General features: G+C 46.1%; 1 protein-coding gene across 1 annotated transcript in view; it reads right to left on the bottom strand.

Moving 5' to 3' along the window:
* Window positions 1-3755: 3755 nt before the first annotated feature.
* The window catches only part of LOC120841744 (flavin-containing monooxygenase 5-like), a 69681-nt gene continuing 48620 nt past the window's right edge, over window positions 3756-24816 (bottom strand). Inside the window, exon 7 of the mRNA XM_040212711.1 lies at window positions 3756-4199. Within this exon, the coding sequence (XP_040068645.1) occupies window positions 3756-4199 (444 nt within the window). The remainder of the gene's footprint in view (window positions 4200-24816) is intronic.

Here is a 24816-nt window from a genome sequence, read left to right as displayed (position 1 = left end):
AAGCAGATAGTTAAGGTTCATGAAGAGTAATTGCTCGGGGCAGCGTTCCAATGGCAGTACTACGCTACATGTGCGTTGACTCTCATTTGCTCTATCTCTTGTGTTACGCAGCCGACAGAAATATCATACAGATCATCCTCCGGCAAAACGGCGAAACTGATCTCCGCGGTGCCAAACAAAGGACTGGTACCGCAATACGCCGTACGTGCAAGCTCCTGAAAACAGTTCAACAACAACAAATGATTTGGCTTGGGGCATTTGGTACTAATATTGCCATCTTGTTGAACCCTTTGAAAATGAATCTAGTGAAAACGGCCCTGTCCAAATTATTTACGTAAATACGTAAAAACCAAGGCATTCAGGCTTCCGGTAAGGGTTCCAGAAATAAGATAGGAGACATCTTTTCTATCTAGTGCGGTTAGTTTTTTTTCACTTTTATTATTTAAGTGATTTTAATTTCAAAATAGACTCAAAATATGCTCAAAATAGTCAAAATGGTCTTATTTCAGGGTTTTATTAAAGACCTACAGTTCTCTTGGGGAAGGATTCAACGGCTGTACGACCTTCATTAAATCACCATAACGAACCTAAAAAAAGATAATCAATACTCTGGTGAATTTCTTGAATTCAGGTTTATGTACCGAAATGTGATCACTGATCGACGAGCGGGTGAATCCGCCTTAGAGCTCGCAGCTCGCACTTGTACCCTGTGCCACGCTGGCACTTATAATGGAGAGGAGTCTAAACAACTGTAGTTGGTAAGCGCAAGATGCATCTTCAAAATGCGAGCCACAAATATTACATTTTGCTCGCGCTGCTGAAAACTTCAGAGTAAAGCAGTAAATATACTGACTTCTCCAAGTACCGCCATAGTTTGATCGTGCCGCGGGCGCTCCTATTGGATGCCGGCCACATGTCGCCATTTCTGGCTCATGGCGCTTCCCATGGCCAGACGCGCCCGCTGCTATTGGTCTGCTGTGGCTGCCGGTGACGCGCCGCCGTTTCCAAGAACGCTTCCATTGGTCCACTGTAGATGCCGTCTCCGCGCCGCCGCGACGAACTAGATTGGCGGCGACGCTCCGCCATTTTTGGCTTAAGTGTTTCTCAGCATGCACAAGCTTGGTAGTATTTGTTTATAAATCGATCCAGTGTTTTAGTTGAGAGTTGGGGGCCTATGAATCACGGAGCACACGTAAAAATGCGCAAGTGCGAGCTCCATTCAAAGCACGAGGTTCACGCTGCAGATCCTAATATGGAAGCCGGGTTAAAGTGAACTAGAGGAGGGCTAGTGGGCTCAACGAGCGCTCACGGCTGTCGCATATCGTGTAGACGGCACGAGAGGGCGCCAGAAACGCATGGGCTGTAGTAGTCCATGCTTCGCATTGCATTTGCAGCACTACTCGCGCTGTCGTCGTCATCATCGTAGTCGATTTGGCATTGAATTTCATTGGACGTAAGTGACAGAAAACATGGGGAAAGATCTGAACAGGTGCCAGTTCGTGCTGTCAAACCGCCAAGCGAAAGCCGCACGCCTAAGGACCTCAGAACGCTGCGATCCTCCAGCCCAGGCAAGCGCAGCGCCGCCACGTACGTACATCCGGGAGCTTTCCACGCTCGCCGCTTCACAGCAATGCATGAGCGCACGTTTGCGCCTGATCTCCCTATACCTCCTCTAGTTTACATTTCCTGGGTTCAATTAATAACAGCGATACTTCGTTTTAGCTTAAATCCAGACGCAGCCGATGCTACAAGCACGAGCATGGGGCCCTGAACCAACACCACCTAGACAGAAGGCCTCCGCATGGTTTCCTCTTCCTCTATGAAACGTCATCACAGTCGGATCGCGCTCGGTCGGCTATTGGACCCGAGTCCGACCTTCGACGCGCTGATTGGCCACGAGCCGCAGCCGAACACTGACGCAGCACTCGTGCCCAATCTCTCGCCTCGATCGATCTGACTATGATGACGCGTGTGGAGGCCTTCTGTCTAGGTGGCCTGAACAGTGATTGCGCTGCACGAGTGCGTATGCTTGGAAGAAACGCTGAAAGCCATGAGCTCGCGCTTTAAGCATCGGCTGCGTCTGGACTTAAACTACAGGTAAGCATAAAAGGCAAGGCCTGCGCATGGAAGGCAATCCTATCGCCATCTCTTTGTTAAGAATCACGTTATTATTAACCAAGTGTGGGGTTGCACCTTACAGGGATTGTCCGGTCAGATGTCGTATCCAAGAAAACATTTAGACCTGATTGTCAATGGCTGTAGGAGCATCTTCCACGACGAATCTGAATTTAATGTGACTCCCTGGACGAGTGATTGTGGAACAAAAGGTTAGGATGCAAACGAGCTAGTGAAGGTTTAACATAATTTAACACAAACCCCCGAGACCGGGGAAACGGCGATTGACAACACAACACACAAAGTCTCGAACACAGCTGAATTTTATTTCACAGAAGTTAGTGTTTATGTACGGTTTCGCTGACTCCCCAAAGCAAACAAAGAAAAAAAAATGAGAACGCTCTTGACAAAAACGCATAAGAACTCAAAATATTTGGCACAGAGCCGAAATAAGTAACAAAACTAGTTGGGTTCAACCTTGATCATTTGACCCCAACACCCGAAAAAGACAATAAAAAAAAAAAACTACCCTTTTTTGGAACAAACGAACAGAACCGTAACCAAAAACCTCCATCATCAAAACCCAAACGAACATAAAACAAAAGAAAGGCGCCGCGTTTCTCCTGAGCTAAAATAAATATTATATAATAGGTCATATTGTTCAATAGATTCTACAATTACGGTCGGTCTCAGCTCCCGGTACCTATCGTCAGTAGACAGACTCACGGGAAAGTTGGGACATGCTGCAGTGTTCCAGGTGTGTGGCGCCGATTCTCGTTGCATATAAAACACGCTCTACCGTCCTGGCGTGTTTTCGACTTTCTGTCAACAAGAGAGCAGCAGCAGCAATAGCACAATAAAAATCATTTGGCAACTGATCTCACTGACTCGATCCTGCAAACGCAAAAGAAGCACAATAAAAAAAGAAAGAAAAGCTTGTCCGAGCGTCAATTAGCTTCGAAATAACGTGTGGTGCGTTAACATAAAAAGCGTGGACATAAAAAGACCCCTAGGGGTATAAAAGCCATAACGTGGCGTACCGGAGAGCGACGCACAGGATCTCTAGACTGCCACTTCAAGTATTATCTATGTATTGCCGGCCACGACTCTACCAGGGTTCTAGACCATCCAGGAGGTATACAGACATTTTCAGCGAATGTAAACTTAGGAAATGCTTTCTTAATTTTTGTTTGCTGCCACCTTTTTCGGCAATACTTTTAGTCTGCATCCTTCATCAAGTACGCAAAGAAAATTTATTTTACTCATATTTCCAGCGTCCCCTTTTTGAGAGAGATATTGCATTTTTGTGAATGAAGCGAAGACTCATTTCGCGCACGCCGTTTGGCCATGGTATTTAAACAGGAATGATTCGTGTTTGAATACCATCGCCATTCGTGTCCGTGAAGCGAAAATGTCACCTGAAACTCTCTTAATTCTTGAATCAATATTTCAGACGGCATTTTTTTTTATTTACTGGAAAATCATATCTCTGGGAGCCCTCACTTTTTGTAGAATGTTTCATGGGCTACAGAGAACCATTGCGCGTGCTCCAACAGCTCGACGCACGACTGGTATAATTGGTGTCTTCGACCACTGAGTACCTTTGAGCTTATCTCCGAACACAAAATATATTCGATGCTCTAGTTATAAACGAAGAAAGCGATAAAAATAGCTATCACGGCCTGGAATATGTTAAACCTTGAGAAGCCGCGCTTCTTTGTTTGAAAGCTCGTGCAGTTGCTATTTAGCGGATAGAGCATTCTCATTTGGGATCCCAAGACGGCATCTCGAGCTCCAGTCCATGAATGAGGGCCTTCGAGTCTGAATTGGTAGAGTACACAAGGCCCTAGTAGGGCACGGAACAGCCTGTGGTCGGTGATGAAGTACATGAGCATCCTGGGACTAGCGCCAATCTTGTCCGCCAGATCATCCATGTACTTCATACTATCCACGTGTAGAATGGCATCGTACGAGTTTCCATAACGACGTCGCAGTGCAGCTGTTTTTCTTGCAATGTCCTGGTACATGTCGGGATGCGGTGGAAGCTTGCACTTGCCAGCGAGCAGCTGTGCCACCCATCGGGCCTGCGGGGAATTACAAGCGGAGTAAGAGATTGGATGCTTTGTTCGGCGGCACGTGCAGTTGTATGCTTCAGAGCTGTCAACTGTTGAATAGAAATTCATGTAAATTAAAGATGGACATTCTCACGAGTGAACCGCTATGAGCTGAAGTTGGAACAATTTGCATGCGGGTTCTTAGCTTGCTAAAAGCTTCACAGTTTCACTGAAATATGATGTTTAAAGTATTGTCAGCTTTCTTTATGGCCAAAGTGCACGTTGTTATACTTTCACGCCGTTCTAAATATGGGAGTGAGCTGCTCTGCTTAGGTTAGCGGCAAAAAGAATCGTACCGGTATCCTTCAGGTCACGTCCCAATTGAGGTTAAATGAAATTATAGCTTCTCAAATTGCATGTTGATATAGAAGAAGAAAATATATGGTGCTATGGAGAATTGTTAATATAAGTGCTGCAATTCTTACGTGATTTCTCTTTTTACAATTTTTGGAATTCTTAGATCTTAATGATGGAATGGCCACTCCTCCGTCCGACTCAAAGGGGGCACTGAACCACTTTTAGCGATTCTGTGATAGTCGATTTATTATCATGGCCCAATATGTGTTCTCTAAGCATCCAAATATACAAGCACCTTACTCATGCGCGGCCTATTTTCCTATTAAAGTTGTCGTGTAACATTGCTTATATTAAAACTATCGCAGACGCCACAAGGCACCGTCGGACGAGCAGGAACCGTGCTCGTCCAACAACGCCCTCAGGTGTCTTCGAGAAAGAGCATGGAGGCCACCAAGTACTATTTCGCGTCGTGGTCCTCGCTGGACCATTTTGCACAGCATTCTGAGCCTAGACAGGATGCGGTTTGGTGGGCATGTCGATCGCACTTAAAACACCTCAGTGGGTTAGGAATGAAAGTCCGAACTTCACGTCTCAGGTAGCAAACCTTGATGTGTGAAGGTGGCTCAAGTGTTCGGAAGGTGCATACCGCCGCGTGCATGGCAGAGAAGAAACGCATTTCCCAGCATCTGGAAGCAGAAGCATCTGGGAGCAGGGTTCGAGTGCCTGTCTCATGGATTGGAAAGGGGTCAGTTTTTGGTTGGTATGAAGGGAAGGGAGGTAGCATGTGTCATTGGTTCAGTTTGAGATGTCGTTGATGGAGTGGAGAGGAGGTGTGTCGACCTTTGGAGAGGAGGGTTGTGTATATATAAAAGCGGAGGTGTTCAAATAAACTAGAAGCTGTGTTTGAGACTTGTTGTTTTGGCTGTTTTTTTATTTTTCCGTGTCTCCGGTTTACGATGGAAGTTCTTCACCAGCTCGCCTGTGCCCTTTCATCTGGAAGTTTCTCGCTTATTCGTACCCCGAGTGTAAAAGATAAGGAAGCCAGAATGACTTTGCTTAGTCAGTCTAGCCCTAGCTTACTCCCAAACATTGTAGGTCGAATGGTCGAGATGACAATTGTAATAGATAAGGAGCCGAGCGCGGAATTGCAGATTCATGGACTGACTCTCTCGCGATAGCCAGCTCTCACACCGACGCAGCGTCGCTCGCTGGTGATGCCGTCGACCCTCGCTGCTGGTTTTGCGACGTGCACTCTTTTTTAGAGCGCAGCTCTTAGGCGACCGTTTCCGCGTATAGCGGCGTCGCCGTCGCCGACACTGTCGGCGTAACAGCTCCTTTAAATTTAGCGGAAAATTAAATTGGGGTTGAGGTCACGTTACGTCAGTTCTCCAGGTAAATTTAGCGGGGAAACTATTTTGGTGCAGAGGTCACGTGGCGTAAATGTTTCAGCTAAATTTAGGACGGAAACTGTGGAAGGAGGGGAGGTATGGAGGAGGAGGTTAGGAGGCTATGAAGTAGGAGGTTGGGAGGATGGGAGGAGGAGGAGAAGAAGGGAGATGAGGAGGAGCGGAGACGAAGAGGTTGGAAGGAGGAAGGGAGAAGAGCAGAACAGGAGAGAAGAAAGAGGTGGAGGGAAGGAGAAGGAGGGTGGAGGTGAGGATTGAGAGAGGGGAGAGGAGGGGAAAGAAGGAGAAGAAGGAGGAAGGGAGGGGAGGAAGAGAAGTGGAGGGTACGGATCAGGAGGAGGGGCATACCCTCCCCTCCGTACCGTCCCCTCGTCCCCCTCAAGAGCTGCGCTCTAATTCCGTATTACAGAGATGTTTAAACGACTTTCATTTTTTTGTTTGTTTCTGGTACAAGTTCGCCGATTAATCATTTTTTTAATTGATTATTTTTCATCTCGTCGCCTTCATTTGTGACAATATAAAGTGGTTTGTCGTACTCTATGTGAAATTTTTTTCAGTGTTTTAGTTGCCGAACTGCCGTAACATTCTCATCTGCGAGGCCCTCGGAAATTTCTTATCTGAAATATCTAACAGGTAGTCCACAAAGATCACCTGCTTGGACGAGTTTAACGTGCAATGACGGTGGCAGTTCTGATTTGAGCAGCTTATTGCTTGGAGTCTCACACGATATTTCAAGAAACAAATGTTCTCCTGATGCGATTTCATTTAGGTTTGTAAGAGTTGTATTTTTTACAGCGGAGCTGTTAAGGGTTAGTTTCCCCAGGATCGTGTCCACCGGCAAAGAAATGATGACACCCAACTCTGTACAGCTACCGCCATCTATGACCGACGGCAGCAACCGGCTTGCCGGTTGTCTGGTTGCCGCCATCGCTCATAGATGGCGGCAACCTTTCTTCGGAGGATGAAGAGCGGTAGTGGAAGGAGCGGCGACGTGCGCAGCAGCGCGAAGGGTTCCGCAACCGCCGCGAAGCCGCTGTCGCCTCAAGTTTCACTGCGTCGAGCGCTTCAAATTTCCTTGCGAAATAAGAGCAGATCGCTCGCCTGGAAAACCACCGACGAGAAAAGACGGTTACAGCTACGCTGCTCTTCCTTCTTCACCAGAGTGGAAAGGCTGAACGTTGTTTTTTTATTCTGTTTTATATAACTAATGGCAAGGCTTTGCTCGGTGTGTGATAAGGATGTCTGCAAGAAATTACAAAATTTTTCCACGTGTTTCTTTTTTGTATAATCAGCTTTTTTTCTTTCTCCGGGCCAAAGCCGTTTCCCGTCTCCAATCGTGAGGATTTCGCCTGCGGTTCCCATGAGAGGAGAGTTCATTTGAAGGAATTCTCCGGTAAACTTTCATGTTCAGAAAAAAACTTGAGTATAGTATTGTCATGACCTTTGGAAGTATCTTCCGCAAAATATCCAAATACTCAGTTTTTCTTTGCACAAGTGATTGAATTTTAAACCGAGCTAAACCGCTCAGATTGCACCCCCAAAACGCACGACATTTTCATTGGCAACAACGAAAACTCTCAGATAACATCACGAGAAAAGAGCCACGACACCTCTTGACGACTGTCTCAGTAAAAGAACCTCGTTCTTACAAAGACAAGATTTACGGTATTGAGGGAAGCACAGTTCTTCGCCGATTTTCTTTGTACGCTCTATCAACCCTCCGATCAAAATCGGGAAAACGTAAACGCCCGAGACTGATGTTGCCAAGCCTGATGTGACGTCACGACACGGCGAGTCATGCACATATGGGAAATTTGGCGTGCAGTTGTGTAACGATGCTCATGATTGATTTTAAAAACATCGAAGCGCCTTTTAAAGAAATACCTATCATATCTAACTATATTTCAGCATCCGCTAAGTGGTTAGTGAAAAAAACTTAGTAATTTTCGGATAGAATCGGTCAATTCCTTTAATCTCACGCGGTCAGCCACCACGCCCTCCAACCATGGGGCATCTCGAGCGTACTTAAACAGAATAGATGACACCCCGAGAATAGAAAGGCTGAGGGAGAGGTACAACCAAGCAGAGGATCGTCAAAGACAGATTCTGATATCTCCCCACGACTTCAGCCCTTGGTGCATGGCGGAGAAGAGGAAGGAAACGATAGGATAAAAAAGAAAGAAAAAATGAAAGCCGTTTACAAATCGTTTACAAGCGCAGCACTTGAGGAGGTGTAGGGAAGGGTACTGAGGGGGGTCACGTCACCTGCGGGTAGTCACGTGACCTCGGAGGGGGGGGGGGGTCACGTCACCTCGGGGGGGTCACGTGACCCCCCCCGGTTACGCCGACGCCGACGCCGACGCCGCTCAGGCTGGAAACGGGCCCTTAAGAGCTGCGCTCTAAAAAAGTATGTCCTCTCAAATAGCACCTGGTTTACCCGTACAGCACCACCTTCTAAGGGAAGCGAGGGCCCAAGGGGAGTGTTGACTTCCCCGTCGAACCACAATGGGTCCAAACCAACCTCAAAGTCAGCTCAACCACCAGGATGTTGAGATTTTCTGTCAAATTACGAGTTCTGATGTAATTTCAAAGTGCTATACAGTACGAGTTCGTCCCTCACACTCTTCGATCTATCCGACGAAAGAGAGCCGGTCGGATTGCTCGGGAGATTATCAAGGCAGCCAGTCGTTCAATCAATTTAGTGTTTATTCGAATTGTGTCTATAATAAGCAGAGCATGTTTCTTCCACGAGCCAGCAACCGCCAATGTGTGCGAGCATGCGCAACGAAATTGACATCGCATTTCCCCATTCGCGTTTAAGATGACAATGAAATATATGGGCTTCGGGCCAAAGGAGAAGAGAGACAGTCTTTTCATGTTGGGAGATGAAAGCTACGTACTTGTTAGACCAATTAATCGGGTACCTTTTAGACCAGGCGCCTCTGTGGAGATGAAAAGCCTGTCTTTATTCCCCTTTTCCCTGGAGCCAACACGTTTCACTGTCAACTTAAGCGGGAATTGGAGATTAGACAGTTTTAGTATAGCGCTGCTGGCTCTTACGTACGCAATACGAATAGTATAGCGTACTCTAAAAATGACCCGCTCGGACCGATTTTAGTTGTGCGTTACGTTTCCGAGTGAACATCTCACATGATCTTGGTTAAATTTGCCAGAGAATTCCGCGTGCTAATAGCGCCATCATGCTCCTGATAATAAATATCGAAAATGAAAACGTGTCCAATCATTTTATTCCAAGTTAAACCAAGCCGTAGCGGCCTCGTCCAGCGCGCTTTTCTGCGGGGTACAGATGCTACGAGTACGAGTGCGTAGCCAAATTAAAATCACGGAGCTTCCTTCACTTGTCCCGTGGAAACGACACTTTTCATCAATGCTATCGCGAAATGAAATCCATGACCTACTGATGTTCAGTGCATAGCGAAAACTTCGCTGATTTCTTGAAGGGTCGTTCGTCCGTCGGCGATGAACTGAGCGAATAGGCTTAGCGTTGAGCAGATCGCAGCGTTGACGCACAGTGCGAGCGGTGAACACTTTCACTGTGCACACCGCGGTACGTTCCGGAAAGGATTGCCGCGCTAAACACCACGTTATTTCACCGTTCACGTAACACAAAACTTCGAGAACACCACGACGCCCTTGCTGTGCCAATCGAGGTAATCGCCATCTTGAAACTGGCGCCCTCGTTGGGCCCAAGGTTTCTCGAGAGCTTCCCTCAAAGCCCGCTAGCCCGCAACGCAACACCCCCAGCATTGCGTGCGTACGCAATACGATAGCCCTTCTATTGCGTTCTGGGCATGCGCACTCATGATCCGCAATTTTCTTGCGTACGCAAAGCTATAGCGTACGGCCCACTAAAACTGTCTATTATGACATCGATTGCGTTGCGTGTGCTCGCGCACAACATCTGTTGCTGGCTCATGGAAAGATCGTGCGCCACTTATTATAGACACTGATATGCTTGGTTCACTATCCCTTCAAGGGGGATTCACCCGGTCGTTACTGAACGGAAACTATTGCTAGACAAACCTGAGTTTCAGGAATGCCCGAGAATGTCACTTCTTTCGGAGGTTCAATATGAAGGCGTAATGAAGGTCGCATGGCACTTAGATTTTTCGCAGAAGGCACTGTAGATATTTATTAAAATCTATAAATATGATCGTTTTGACTGTTTTGTGCACATTATCGCGGAATTTTCGAAATTAATGTTTCTTGGACGGAAAAACTGGCAAAACGTATGGTAGTACGCACTACAGGTTTCTCTAACCTTAATTATAAGCCCATGGTGAGAAGGCTTCATATTGTAGTATTTGCGTGTTTGCGTAAAAACATTTGACAGAACAGATTTGTTTTCCCCAAGTTTAACGAGGTGGCGATAGCAGCATCAAGTGCCCCAAACAAGAGCATCTGTTGTTTTCTTCTCGAGCTCGCCCCGCCGGCGGCTCGCGGCACGAGTCTCCAGCCAAAACCGGGTTCGCCCCTAGGTTTGTCCATCGCCGAGATTTCTCCGTCTGTGGTTATGCTGTCGGCTGCGCTGCACAATGAATGCGACCAATGAGAGGAAACATGTATAACGCAGTGATATGGCAACATGAAAACAGCAATGTCTCACCACCGCGCGCAGCGCTTTCAATTTCAAATTGGCGACGTGTGCGACCAAAAGCGTCGCTGTGGTCGGCCTTCCACGATTGGCCGAACGCTGACTATGACGTCAGAAAAGCATTTATCATTGACAGAAATAAGAGGAACGAAAGAACTTTAATTTTGACGGTGTTGGCAGTGTTTCCTTGAGAGCGCTATGATTTCAAGCTTCCACCATGCTATTTACAAACACCGTCGAACTTGTTGTTTGCAAGGATATGACGTCACAAAGCAGAATCATAGGAGGGCGCCACTAAAACATCTCGCCGCTAATAGACCTCAGATAATGCTATGAGCTATGCCAGCCAATCTCGCGATAAGAGCATGCCTTGACCTCGTACTCTGCGGGCCCCCAGGCCAAACCGAAAAGGCATACGTTCTCAGTAAAGCACCTTGGTGTGTGTGTGTGTGCGGGGGGGGGGGGGGGATCGGTGGCTGAGGGGGCTGGCGCACACCAGCTTGGAGCACGTGGAGTCAAAGCTCGCGCTGCTGAGCCCCGGGATGCTGGGTTCGATCTCCACCCCTTCTTGTTTCAATTTGTATGAGCTAAGCCGGCTAAGCTGCCTTCATGTGCTTTTTGCTTTGGGTGGAGACATCTCGCCATTTTGTTCCACAATTTTATATTTATTTTTTGTTCAAACGTGCGTGATAGAGCATGTCCCTACACGCGTTCGTGGCGCTGACTGTGCTATGGCAGAAAAAACAAAGAAAAAACAGCGAGTGAGCAGGCGAGCTGGTGGATGTTGATCATGATGTAGAAAACCCGACACTGTGGTAAAAGCAGGGAAACTTGAGACGTTTTCTTCCCCTGTCTTTCTTCTTCGAATACATTTTAGCGCTCAAAAACAAGGACAAAGAGACGAGAAACAGACAGTACAGTGCGCTTGCTGTCTGTTTCTCGTCTCTTTGAGCGCACTGTGCGGTCTGTTTCTCGTCTGTTTGTCCTTGTTTTTTGAGCGCTAAAATGCATTCCAAGTTCCAAAACCAACTAGCCCAACAATCTACTCTACTGAAATTTATTTTTTTCTTCGACCATGTTAAATTTTCAATTTTAAAAGGGGCTCTGAATTAACTCTGGCCCAACTGAAACAATTTGCGAAGAAGAGACGAGTTTTGGGTTATTAATAGCTAAAACTTTGCTTTTCTTCGCCTGATTAAAAACAGCGCGCTGGACAGGGCGCAGGATGCTATGCTTACTTAGTCGCTTCAAACGAACCGTTGGGAGCATGATGCTGGAGCATCCACCAAAGGCACGCTCTCAAAAGTGCAAATTTCTTCATGCTGAATTCGACAGCACTTTATGAGGGTTGTAACTTCACTACAAAATAAATAATGCATAAACTGCAGTATGAGAAGTTCTAGCTAACATAAACAAACATGCCATCACGGACATGCCATGTCAAAACCGCTAAGTCGCTCTCCACTTTGCCCGCCCCTGCCGCGCGTCGTTCTTCAATCGAGGGAAGAAAGTGCAGAACTTGATAAATTAATATTCCAAAGCCCCTTGCTGTGTCGTGAATAGATTTGATTGGGTCAGGCTCTAATATTGACTGCCTCTAAAACAGAAATAATAAAAAAGGTAAATTTACGTATTTTAATTACTTAACCAAAATGTTGCCACGGCTGTTCACCCATGTAATATCCGCCGAGTAGCACGACGCACTAAAGACTGCATCAACATGACAGTGAGCCCCCAATTTTCAAAAACCTGTTGATTAAAAAATATCACCGGGTATAGCTGACATAATGTGAAAAACAGATGCTTCATTTCCCATTTCACTGCAGACCACGTTGTCCAAAAGTTCCCTGGGCAAACGACCGGCACTGTCAGAGCATACTTAGGTCGCAAATGCAACATGAACTTACGCCTAAAAAAGCACAAATAGAAAACTTAGCTACATTGTATGCCACGGAAAGTAGCATCATCTAACTTGCCAATAATTATTTTAGCCAGTCATTTCTATATATTTATCAATTGAAAAATTTACTCTTATTGCACAGATAGCTTTTATTTTCCCTGAACTGCATTTGTTACCTTCATTGAAGAATAAAAGTTTATTGTCAAAAACTGTTAGAACTATTCGGAAGCTAGACGATCGAGGGCAATCTCACCAAGCGTTTGATGCTGCTGATGCAAAAGCATGCACATGACTTTGCTTTCAAAGTGCACCGTCACTTGCGTGCTGCCTCATAGGCTAGTAGACAAATTACGTTTGCAGGGTTTTGCGGTGTTTTTGTAATGCAGGTCTCAGCGCAGCTATACGCTGTTTCCGATATCTGCATCCACAGCGAGCAAAAGAACAGGAGGCAAAGGAAACCATGGCTAATTATGGGGACATAAGATGCTCCACCTTGCACAGTCACATGCAGCGCAAATCAACTTCTGAACCGCATAAGCGCAGCGGTGTTACGAATGGAATCTCCCTCTTAAATTGGCTGGAGAAATCGGCGCCGTCACGTAACAACCTCAAGCTCTCACCGAAAGTTTTTCGTGGTGTAGATTTATCTTGCGAAACTCTAATAGATCTCAATTCCGTAAAAATAGCTTGACAATTGCAACAACAAACACGCCAACAAAGTCGATTGAGAGTTCCACACTGTAAAAAATCGACGTAAATTTTACGTGTCTTTCCCTCGCTAAAAAAAAAAAAAAGAAAGACGGGCACGCTCATTGTTTCAAAATACGAGGTTGCCCTCATTATTTATTTGCCGCGAGATCCGCGCCTTCCAGAAAGGCCGAAATCCCAAGAGTGCAAGCATGCGCAGATGAATCGGAATAGCCTTGGCGACGAAGGAGAAATTGCATGTGATAGTTTCTGTGTTACACTGAAAAAGAAAAGTAAAGTTTAGACAAAAACCTAAGGCTGAATAAATTTTTGTTGATTTTTACAAATTAATGTAGTGACATTAATATTATTATTATTATATATTGGCCTGCTTAGTTTTGTCTTCTTAAAAAACAAAAACAAAAAAAAAATACATCTCTACGCGGCGAATGATGTTAATTGGGGCGAAACTCTGGTGGTGCTGATGACACTGATTTTATTGTTCATAGATAGTACTGATGGTGCTGATTTTTTTTCTTGCTTATTGGTGGTGCTGGGTTCCCGGTCGCGTTTCGACCTCATACTTACCGCTGTATGGTCGGTGAAATGCAGAGCCAGTGGTTCTTCTAGCGGATCAGCTTGCATCCGCTAGAAGCTGTGGGAACGCATCTCCACCGCTTAAGTCAACGGTCCATGTCAGAAAGAGAATGTGTGGTATGGAACGTGGTTATGTACGCATTTGAGCATTTGACCGCAGCGCCCTCTCGTCTATAAACGTTGAGCCAATGCATGCAAAGTTTAACGCGATTATATACGCATTTGACCGTAGTGCCCTCTCCTGTATAGACGTTGAGCGGCTACATGCAACGTTTCATCCAATAAAGAAACCCCAGTTCTTGAGTTACTACCACATCTCAGAGTCCCCCACTCGTCCCGCAGTCGTGGCCGAGTGGTTAAGGCCATGAGCTAGAAATCAGGGTGTCGAACCGGAACCGAACCGAACCGAAAACCGGAACATAACCGTTATTCTTAGCCGAACCGGAACTGAACCGAACCGAAATCTTCGCCGCCATCTTAAAACTGAACCGGAACCGAACCGAACAAAATATACCGGTAACCGGTTCAAAACGGTTCAAGGTAATTTCTTTTTTCTTGCTAGTATCGCACAATGAAAATATGGGAATAAAAATTGGCTGCTGTATTTTAATTTATTAATCAAATCGTCATATACAGAATTGCGATGCATGCTAAATTGTGGGTTTTCGTGGCGTTTTTGTATTGGCACTATGATTAACCATGTGTCACGTTGTCACGTGACGTCATGGTGTCAATACATGTTGTCAAGTGATGTCACGTGAACCCGTGACGTCACGTGACTCACTGCGTTGAATAGATTTAATTTAAGGAAATCACTGAATGCATTAACCTTACTGACAGCGTGACGTAACATGACATAACGATTTTGCGCCGAGAGTCAGGTGACACCGTGACGTAAGCGATTTTCCTAACCCCGAGTCAAGTGCTCGGGTTCATGACAATCAGCATCGGCAAACATTCGGGTAACGGCTCATATGTCAATTAAATATGAAAATATTTCAGTTCTAACAATATCTGTAGCTCAGCCCAAGCTTTTGCTTTCCAAACCCTAGCGCAGTGGTTCTCGAATGGGGGTCCGCGGACCCTTTGGGGTCGGCGAAGGCATTTTAGTGGTCCGCGAAGCTCTGCCTCAGCAGTAGAGCCCGGCAATAAAAGTTTTATTTTTTCAAATTGAGAAGAAACGTTCCAATTTTCGGTAGAGTTTTCTCTTGTGTATGTCAATGAGGGAGGTCCACCTCACACAGCCCCAAGTTATATCCCTTTATTAAATCATTATCATATTTAACCTATACCTTTACCTTCCCCTGACCACGAACAAGGTCCTCCATCATCTCCGCCGACCTACAAGGGGGCCCCCAAACATCAACGGTTGAGAACCACTGCCCTAAGGCATGACTATGGTGAACACTGACGGTATCTAATTAGCGTCAGATCACGCGTCTGGTTGTTTAAATTACGAGTTGAGGAGGGAATTGACAGCTCTCTTTTTCCTTTATTTTTTCTGCATCTGCTATTAGGGTAAAACTAATGGATGTTTTCGCAGGCTATCAACGCCAGGGGTTACTTCTTAACAGTATTTATTGAAAGCAGGAAAAAATGTTGCAGGACCAATTTTACATCATTGAAGCACCAAACATTTTTTTGGTGTTGCTGAACTGCATCCGAAAGATATCCCCGTAAATAGAAGTATTGAAATGACTAAATGCGACTTATTAATATGGCGTTATATATAACTAGGGGTGTACGGAAGGAATACCTAAAAAAAAGATTTTAGTGACCTCTGAAGGCAGCGGAACGTTGGCAGTCGCTGTAAGTCTCGCATGAGTGTCGTTCTCAAGTTATTGCTTAAGTTTCGACCCCTTCTGTATTTTGCATAAAGGAGCTATCAGACAATTTATATGCATCACTAAATACGACTCAACATCACTCCCTAACTTTAATAACTGATTGAACTTGGCTGTGTTTTTTTTTCTAGGCAATGTAGGTCGCCAAAAATTAGAGAAATATAAGCATCGTTCACCCCTCAAGTCGGAACCAGAAGCGGACACGTGGCCTGGTGCCTATCTTATGCCGCCAACGTTAATCATACCGCCGCGCTGGGGTTTTAAAGGAAGAAAACGCGTGCTGGAGCTCCAGGCATTGTTTGAATTCGAATATTCCCATCCCCGCAGTGGTTAGACTCGAGCCACTACGTAAGTGTCCGCCGAGGCATTGATTGTTACGAGCCGATGTACAGTGCTCACGCGATTGTCGAGTCCGATCTACGAGCCGCGCTCGACTGTCGTCAGACGGGTGGTTTTCATTCCACTATTACGACATCAACCTTTGGGAAGGCAAGACTAAAAGAAATAGTCACGTTTTATCCTTGCAACTTCACTGCGACAAAAAAAGCTTCTGAATCAGTGGCGGCCTGTGCGAGTATACTTGGGCCAGACTAGAACCATGCAGTACACCTCGAAAACGTCATGAACATTCCAACCCCATATCGTTTTATGACACCTTTAAACTTCACAGGGTGCAAAATAAAAGCAACGAAGGGTTGCTGTTAATAAGTGACCAATAAAATTTTCGAATTAGCACACACAAACGGAGGAGGCAATCCCTCAGGAATACTTTCACCCTTTCCACTCTGGTGATAAAGGAAGACCACCGAAGCTGTACTGTGGAGGAAATGAAGTAAGGGCCGGCCGCAAGTGGCCGCAACCAGAGTGGAAAGGCTAGAGAGGTTGCCGCCATCTATGCGCGACGGCGGCAACCAGACAACCGGCAAGCCGGTTGTCTGGTTGCCGTCTTCACTTTTAGATGTCGGTAGCTGCCCAAAGTTTAGTTTAATCATTTGTTTGCTGATAGACACGATACTGGGGAAACTAGCCTTTGACAGCTCCGCTGTAAAAAGAAGTGTGTGTGTTTGTGTCTGTGTGGGTGTGTGTGCGCGCGCGCGTGCGTGTGCGTGTGGTGGGAGAGGGGGGGTTAGTTTTAAAAATATACTGTGTTCTAAAGGTTCCTTTTCCCTGCATCTTTGGCGCAGACCAAAAAGCGTGGCCCCGAAAACCACTTTGTTTGCAAAAATACTCTTGCCAAAAAGCACGTTTTTGTCGTGCCAGACGCTCGTGCCGTTCCTCACGATGATGCACTAAGAATAATAATACGTGCCGTTCAAGTCCTTGGCTTTCACTGAGTTTGAACCTCCTGCAGCGTGCATTTTGCACCATCGAATTTTATTTTCTCAGAAAGAAGAAATCACAATGACCACCAGCAGATAGGGTGATGACGTCACGTGCATACGATGCTAAAGGTGTATCCACACGACGGACCGGGCCGCGGACCGATTGGTCACGTGATGCGCGGCCCGCGGGCCGCCCGGCTGCAATGAGCATCCACACGGCGGACCAAAAGAGCAGACGACCAAGCAAACGGGCCGGTCTAACCCTCGACCTCACAGCTCCGCCAAACTCATGCAGCGAGCTGCTTTGAGGCTATTTGTAAGGAGCCAAGATAGAGGTTGAACGAAAGAGACGTTTGGCCACGGTGGCCCTCGCGTTGACTATTGAGGACGAGGAGGACTTAAGTGAACCCCAAAAGGGCATACAACTATCGTCCCACAGAGCGTGAATTGCTCCACGAGCGTGATGAAGTAAAAAGTTGCATCGTCGCACCTAGAGCCACTAAATGAGCTGCGCTTAGAGTATCGGCACTCCGTTCCCCAACATTGTTGTGGGCGCCGCCATTTTGGCTCGTATGCAGAGCAGACACAACTGCCGATCGTCCTGATTCATAAGGGAGGCTTCCTCAGCATTAGAGTTGGTGTTAGGAAGGTCATCTAAGATTGCGTTGCTCTTTCGCGAACTGTTTAAACATTTGTAGAGGGCGGAGAAGCGTTTCCTGTGATTTCAGATAAAGCTTCAGATAACTGGCAACCATGATTTTAAGACACAATATGGCGAAGTGTCGTTACTCTGAAGCGTAGCTTATTTAGTGGCACTAGTCGCACCATGCCGTCATCGTCGCACAACAAAAGGTTGGTCTTTTTCGTCTTCAACAGTTGGCGCCAAAAGAAAACGACTTTGGATTTGGATTCCAATCCAAACAACAAAAGTCAGCTTGTTGCCAGACTTAGCGCTTCAATTATACTAAAAACACCGTGGTCCGCCGCCAAGGTCCGGGCGAGAAATGTCGCTTGGCATTTCTCAGAAACGCGGGCCGCGGACCGCCGGCGGACCTCGAAAAGCGGTGACGTAAGATCACGTGATGGGCGGCCCGCGGACCGAAACAGCAATTCGGTCCGTCTTTTGGATACACCTTAAGCAGTTCAGCTTTCTGGTAAAATGTGATGTTCTAAACACTAGCGATACATGTCCTAATTGTAAAGTTGCGCAGTATTTATAGCAGTCTTGCGATGATATATGGCAGCCTAGAGAAATGTTAGAGCGCATGGCTATTCAAGCAGCATGTTGTAAAGTGAGGGCCAAAACACGTGCAGGTAAAACCTGATATAACAGTAGCCTCCAGAGGCAGTATCTTTAGGAGTGCATCCAGAACTAATTTCTGCACCACACTGGCACATGCGGAGAAGCGCACTGAACAAAGGAAACCCATCGGAATGGTGACTTCGCGAGCGCTTTGAAAGCTTTGAATGGCATAAACGACTTTATTTTTGCGAGCTAAATATTTCTTTAATTTTATGAAGTGTTAGTGTTGGGAATACTTTCTAGGTACAACATTTCGCATTCAGGAGTAATGTTCAATGCATTCGTATCCATGGGGTTGCTTTCTTTACATGACCAATTTTGAGCAATTTCGATAAACTCGCAAAAACTAAGCCTTCGAAAAAATAAGTCGCTTACATTAGTACTATTAATCTTGAAACCAATACCGAATACCGTATAATACTAAACTTCTAAAATAAAATTTTATTATAGCACAACATTGAAATTGGCCATTCTCGGATGTTTTCGCCTGTGGCCTTCATCAATGCATATGTGCTTGAAATATAAAAACTGCAACCTTGAATCTGTTCTTTTTTTCCTTTCTTTATGGTGCCTACGATTTGAGGTAATAAATGTTGTGCCCTGCAATGAATACTATTACCTGTAGCATAGCCCTGGTCATGCAAAGGAGGCACACCAACAATGTCAGACATATCAGGCTTTCGGAAATGATATTGTCCGATTTTCCTCACCCTTGTGTCAGGATGAACTTTTTACTATCTTGCCTTCCTCACATAGTGATCCTTTGAGCGAGTTAAGGGATGTTATATCATAGGGTGGCTTAGGGTAATTTTCTATTCTTTTTTTACGCAGGATGTAATGGCACGCCATCATAACAAAGGAGAGTGTACAGTAGGCAGGCTCGGGAACTTGAATAAAGTGATAAGTAGGATTTCAATTTCTGTCTTATCAATTACGCGAAGAACGCTGATCATAATGTTTGTATGCTACACATACATGCTTTCAGTTGAAAACTGCAATGCACCTCTTCTTTACGGCTTTTCTAACACAGTTTCAGAAGCCGCTGGTACGACATTTTCAGGAGGAATGTTTGGAAATAGAGCTGCCAAGGACTTTCCTTGTAAATTTCCTAACTCATTTTTAATAGTGCGTTTCCCAATGGTGGCGCCTCTGCATTATCATCATCAATTAAGTTGTCCACGGCGATTCTTAACATTTCACGAGAATGGAGCTTAATGTCATAAAATTTCACAAGTTGTAATCCAGCCGTTCAAAGAAACACTTTTGAAAAGTCAGCTTTTTAAATGAAGGCGCCAATTTTTTTTGGACAATTTTAGACTGTTCTTTCCATTCCGAACTCCCGGCATACACGGCGTCCCAGATAACTTGCATCATACTTAAAAGAAAACACCCGAGCGCTCTGCAGGAGTGAAATCAACTGTCGTTAGCAAGCGTCTTGAGAAAGTGCACGGATTTTCTTTATGTATTCATTGCAGGGCACAACATTTATTAATGCGCCTGGTTATCTAAATTACTAAGATTAATCAGCTAGCTAGGGTCAAGATGTCAATTTTAAAGTTGCAGGGCGTATTGAGAAATATCCAAATAAAGTGTTTGCAACATAATACGTTTTCGTGCTTTTTTTCGGCCTTCAGAGAACGCCCATTCGCGGCGCACCCGCGCGCCGGGATTGGGGAAGCGAGTTGTCACGCGGTATTCTTTGTATTTCGCGGGCGCACTTTGAAGGCTAGGTAGGAAAAAGGAGCATGCAAAGTGCACCTTGTTGAAAATGGTTTATTTAGGTGTTTCTTAATGCGCTCTACAACTTTCCGTTTCATACCTCGGCTTTTAAACGAAGATTTTCAAAGTGAGCTTGTTAGTAATAATTAAATAACTAGGCTTACTAAAACAATTTCGTGCACTTTCGCAAGAGACTTGCTAACAGCGTACAGTTGGTTTCACTCCCGCAGAACGCTCCGGTTTTTTTTAAAGTTTGGTGCAAGTTATCTGGAACACCACGTATATATGTACTGGTAGTGTACATTTAGTACACTAAAAGCATACATGTAGTGTACTGAATGTGCATTTATATTTTATGCTAGATGTACACCCGAGGTGCACTTATGGTATACTACATATGTACTTGGGGTGTACTAAAGATATACTATTTAGTTTCATAAAAGTGTGAAATTAGTACGATTTCAGTACATACCCTATGTTCACTATTAGTACATTCAGTATACTGATTTTGAAGGACTTTTTACCAAGGGTTCACAACCCCGCGATTTCTGTCGGCGTGGCCGGCTTTTCTACACCTAAGGTTAGTTGCAGCAGAAATGAACGTGACGCGTTGGACTTTGCTAAAATACAAAAGAAAACGACTTAAAAGACACAAATGTTCTACAGATACATCATGTAACTAGAAATTTGTAATAACTAAGCATTAAACAAAAAATGTATTAGGTATCTAAATTTATTTTCGAATACGAAGCTATCGCGGATGGAAGCTGACTAATGAATGGCAGGAACCTTTTCTGTCGATCGCGCCGACTGTACGACAAAATGCAAACTTGTTAAAAATCAGTTGCAGAGCCGCTGCAACAGTGCGACTGCGATTTTAATGGCACATTTAGTGGAAATCGCGCCGATTTCTCGCGCGAATCGCAGCATCGGATGCAGCCTTTAGAGCTCAGTCTATACCATAACGTACCGTAATCAGTAGGTCGTAGTATATACACCATTCTAATGTTCACGAAAGCATAGCCGTGCGATTTCCACAGCACGGGACGCGCATGTTCGTCGCTTCTGTAATGCTAGAGTCCCACCAGAGCGACAAACAGAGACAAACGACAGCGACAAGCCTCCAACACATGCTGCACACTCACGAGTTCACATTGGCAGGCGTTTAGTCGTTCGGTGCTCGTGAACTAAGCACAAGGGATTGAAAGCCTGCCAAAGATACCCTCGCGTGCATGATGCTCATGTTTGAGCATAGCCTCTTTTCTTCAACAAAGCCTGTCAAATTGCGAACGACACTGGATTGAGCCCAATTGTCCGTGTCGTTTGCTTCTGTATTTCGCTGTAGCGGGACTCGCGCATAAGCAAGCAAATCACGCGCATGGCGTACGCTCGAATGCCACAAATGGCTCCATCGAGACGCCCGTGTTAAAACCCCGTTTTTTCGTATTCACTGCGTGAACCAAGGAAACCGGTGATAAAGATATCCCATGAAAACCGTGAATGTCTACGGCGTCGTCATGTTCAAATTGCAAGGAGACGTAAGCTCGGCCGGCTTGGCGCAATACATGGCTTGCAATTAACGTAATTACATCATGCTTGTGCTCATCCTAACATGATCTTGATAAATGAAAGAAAGAAATTGGGTCGTACAAATGTAAGCTTCAAAAGGTACATCCTCAGCAGCAAAGCCACCTTTGAATTCCAATTGCAGCTGAGCTGTGATGCCAGTGCGGGCAATAAAAACGCTGCCCTCGTCTCTTCAGCTTGTCATACATTTATGATAAAGTATTGATGTGGTGGACTTGGTCACCGTTATAAACCCCTATTGAAAGTGTGCCTTCAGTTGGAAGCTCTTGAATTCCAACACAAAGGCAGACAGGAAATACACCGCTGATGCTGGGACCCTTATAATTTATTATTGGCATCACATGATCAGCCAACGAAGTTTTAGACTCACTTTCTGTGGTGTCAGTTCTTCCGAAATTGCGCAGTGCTTGAGAGATGTTAACAACAGGCACGTCACTTTTGAAAGAGGTCTATTGAAATATAATCTACGCGCTCATGACAGGAGATGTACTAGTCACTGGTATATAGACCTTTTTTTTAACGGCGCCGCCATCTTGAGAGTTGCGGCGCCGACGACGCCGTCTAGCGGCTTAGAAAAGGAAATACCGGCTAGTTCTGGCAGCACAGCTATCTGGGTAGGCAACGGTGTGGGTATGGGGGAACTTGGCTAGACTTGGCTATGGTGGGCTGCAATAACTTGGTTGGAGCTTGTCCGGTTGAATCCAGTTGGCTACACCCAGGCCATCACCTTGCCTCCTCGAAAGAACGAGGACGAAGACGGTGGGGTGTTTCGATTGAGTTTCCACAGCGAAGTATATATGAGTAGTTTAATGTAGTCTATGCAGGTAAGCTCTCAGCATTTGATAGCTCCATCTTGAGTGGTGTCATGTAAACTTTTTCATACCTTTCACATACCATGGGGCTTGCAGAGATAACCTAATTAGACCACCTGCACCGGGAATTAAAATCGGTCCTCATGTCGTAGACGAAGTGGTCGTGAGCCTTAACGTGACGTTGATTCTGATACGAATCTCTCGCGATTCAAAGCTCGTGATCGACTGACTTTATAAATAAGGATTCTTGGGAAAAATGCGAAGCTCGATAACATTGCAGCCACACTCGCGCTGCAGCTTCTTGTGCTCATGGCACAATTGCTGCTATTGTTCTTATGCTTTTTAAAATTATTTATCCATCGACCACGCAGTGGTAGCCGGACAACCGTAGATTTTCAGATATTACAGCACGGTAAAAAGGAGCACTCCGAACTAACTCATGCACGACTACCTTTTTTTAAGCCTCTTCGCCCATACCCTTGGCGGTTGCATACCCTGTGTCAGCGGGTAATCCAAAAATGCACCAGGTCGAGGGTACGTCAGTTACTGGCTGGTTCGAGATTATGCGAAAAAGGTCTATAAAGAGACATAAAAAGAGATTGGCCAGTGAAAATCCTATATGTCTCAAACGGACGCTACAAGCCATCTGAGTAATTCCAGCCCTGACAGCGTATGCCTTTTTCATTTGTCCTTGCTATTAGCGAAGCTCGAGGTAACCTTGTGCCGGATTTGTCGTGATAGGGCCTCTCGGGGTTAACTCGCTGCATCACCCGGGGTCACCCACTGATAGTGAAGATCAGTGGGGTCACCCATTAAAAGTGAAAAAAGGCGCATGGTGGCGAGGTATGGCGCATTGCCATGGCATCACTGCGTGATGTATCCATCGTCTCAAACCCAATCTACAGATATAAAATCTCGCATTTCTCCTGCAAAAGAAATCTTGACCGTGCCCTGTGTGAAGCAAATCGCGTGTGCCGCGCGCCGTATGGTTGACATCATTCAACGTGACTATGAACCACGGTGTAAGATAATACTCTTCAGTTGAGGACAGCGCGCTCCGCGCGCAGTGCAGGTAAAGTTCGCTTTTCACTCTCTTTCTCACTATGGTTTCAAGCGGCGCCGGCAGATGACTCGTCGACACGTGGGCACGGCAAAGACGGCTCGTGCCGTCACATGCTCCTCACGCGCAGAACTCCAGCGAGGTTGTCGCTCGTGCAGAAAGACCACGGTGTGCCGGGATGTCATGGCAACGAGATAATTTTTTTCGCACTCACAGTTTCGCCGTTTGGCCGCCGGCGACACTGTCACCCGCGGGCACGGTGGCCGCGGAATAATGCACCCTTTCGGATGCCCGTCGAACGAACACTATCTGATTCCTCGCGCCCCGCGTTCAGCCCCGCCGTGTCCTCACCTAAAGAGTATATCTTACACCATGCTATGAACCCAAAGCATAGTCCCCTATATAAGAGACTATGGCTAAAGCTATTTGCGAGGGAGATCGGTGGCTGAGTGGGCTTGCGCACAGCTAATCGCAGCACGTGGAACTGAAGCTCGCGCTGGAAAACCTAGATATCATGGGTTGAATAGACCGATCTCACCAGCCAGTTAAGGCCGGTTCAGACACTTGCGTTGGAGTGCGTTTGACTGCGTTGCGTCGAGTGCGGGAAGCTAGTCACCGGCACATCTTTGCTTCGTATGAAGCGTGGAATCCAATCCAAGGAATCACCTTGGCACGCGATATAAGCAGCAGGGATGTCCTGGTTTCTCGCTGCCGCAACGCAGTCAAACGCAGTCAAACGCAACTGTCTGAACCAGGCTTTAGACTGCGCCACCGCTGCTGCAATCCATCGAGGCAACTTGTCTTTTTGCACGTGCGATAACCTCACTGGAGCTCTTCACGTGTAGAGCACGAGAAGGCACGAGCACTCGCGTGCACGGCCGTCTGCCTCTTGTGAGCTAAAGTTCTGGCGGCTTTACGCATGCGCCCAACGCTTAGTGAGATCGGTCTATCCCCACGCCTGTTCGCTTCGAACTGGATGAGAATCGTACCGGCATGCGAACGTGTATCACTACTGCGTGATGCATGTTAAAGACCCGAGGCTAGCGGTTGAACGGCGCTGGCTAAATTGCTCATCTACAGCTGGATGACAAGTCGCGCGTTGAGGCACACTAAGTTCTAGGCTGCATGAGCATACACAAACCCCTTTTTTTTTTTCGAACGGCCACCGTGGACGCACCATCGTAATCGAACTTCGTTCATTATTTAAAAACCATCGACTCATCCAGAGCCTTACAGGTTGGTGGAGGAGAGCAGTTTCCTACCCGTCGCCGCCCCCCCCCCCCCCCCCCAAGCCTGGAGCTACGTAGTGGGCACACCACCCTAGGGTGCCTCAATGTCCCTCTGTTTAGGGTGATGCCACCCTTTGTAGTACCACATGCCGACAGCACGCGCTCACGGGAAATATACAAAGAAATCGACGAAAACAAAATGTCACCAT

This window comes from Ixodes scapularis, unplaced genomic scaffold (genome assembly GCF_016920785.2).
Source record: "Ixodes scapularis isolate PalLabHiFi unplaced genomic scaffold, ASM1692078v2 ptg000323l_1__unscaffolded, whole genome shotgun sequence".
Classification (NCBI taxonomy): domain Eukaryota; kingdom Metazoa; phylum Arthropoda; class Arachnida; order Ixodida; family Ixodidae; genus Ixodes; species Ixodes scapularis.
The sequence above is the reverse complement of the archived record's forward strand: the minus strand, read 5'-3'. Positions and strand labels throughout refer to the sequence as shown.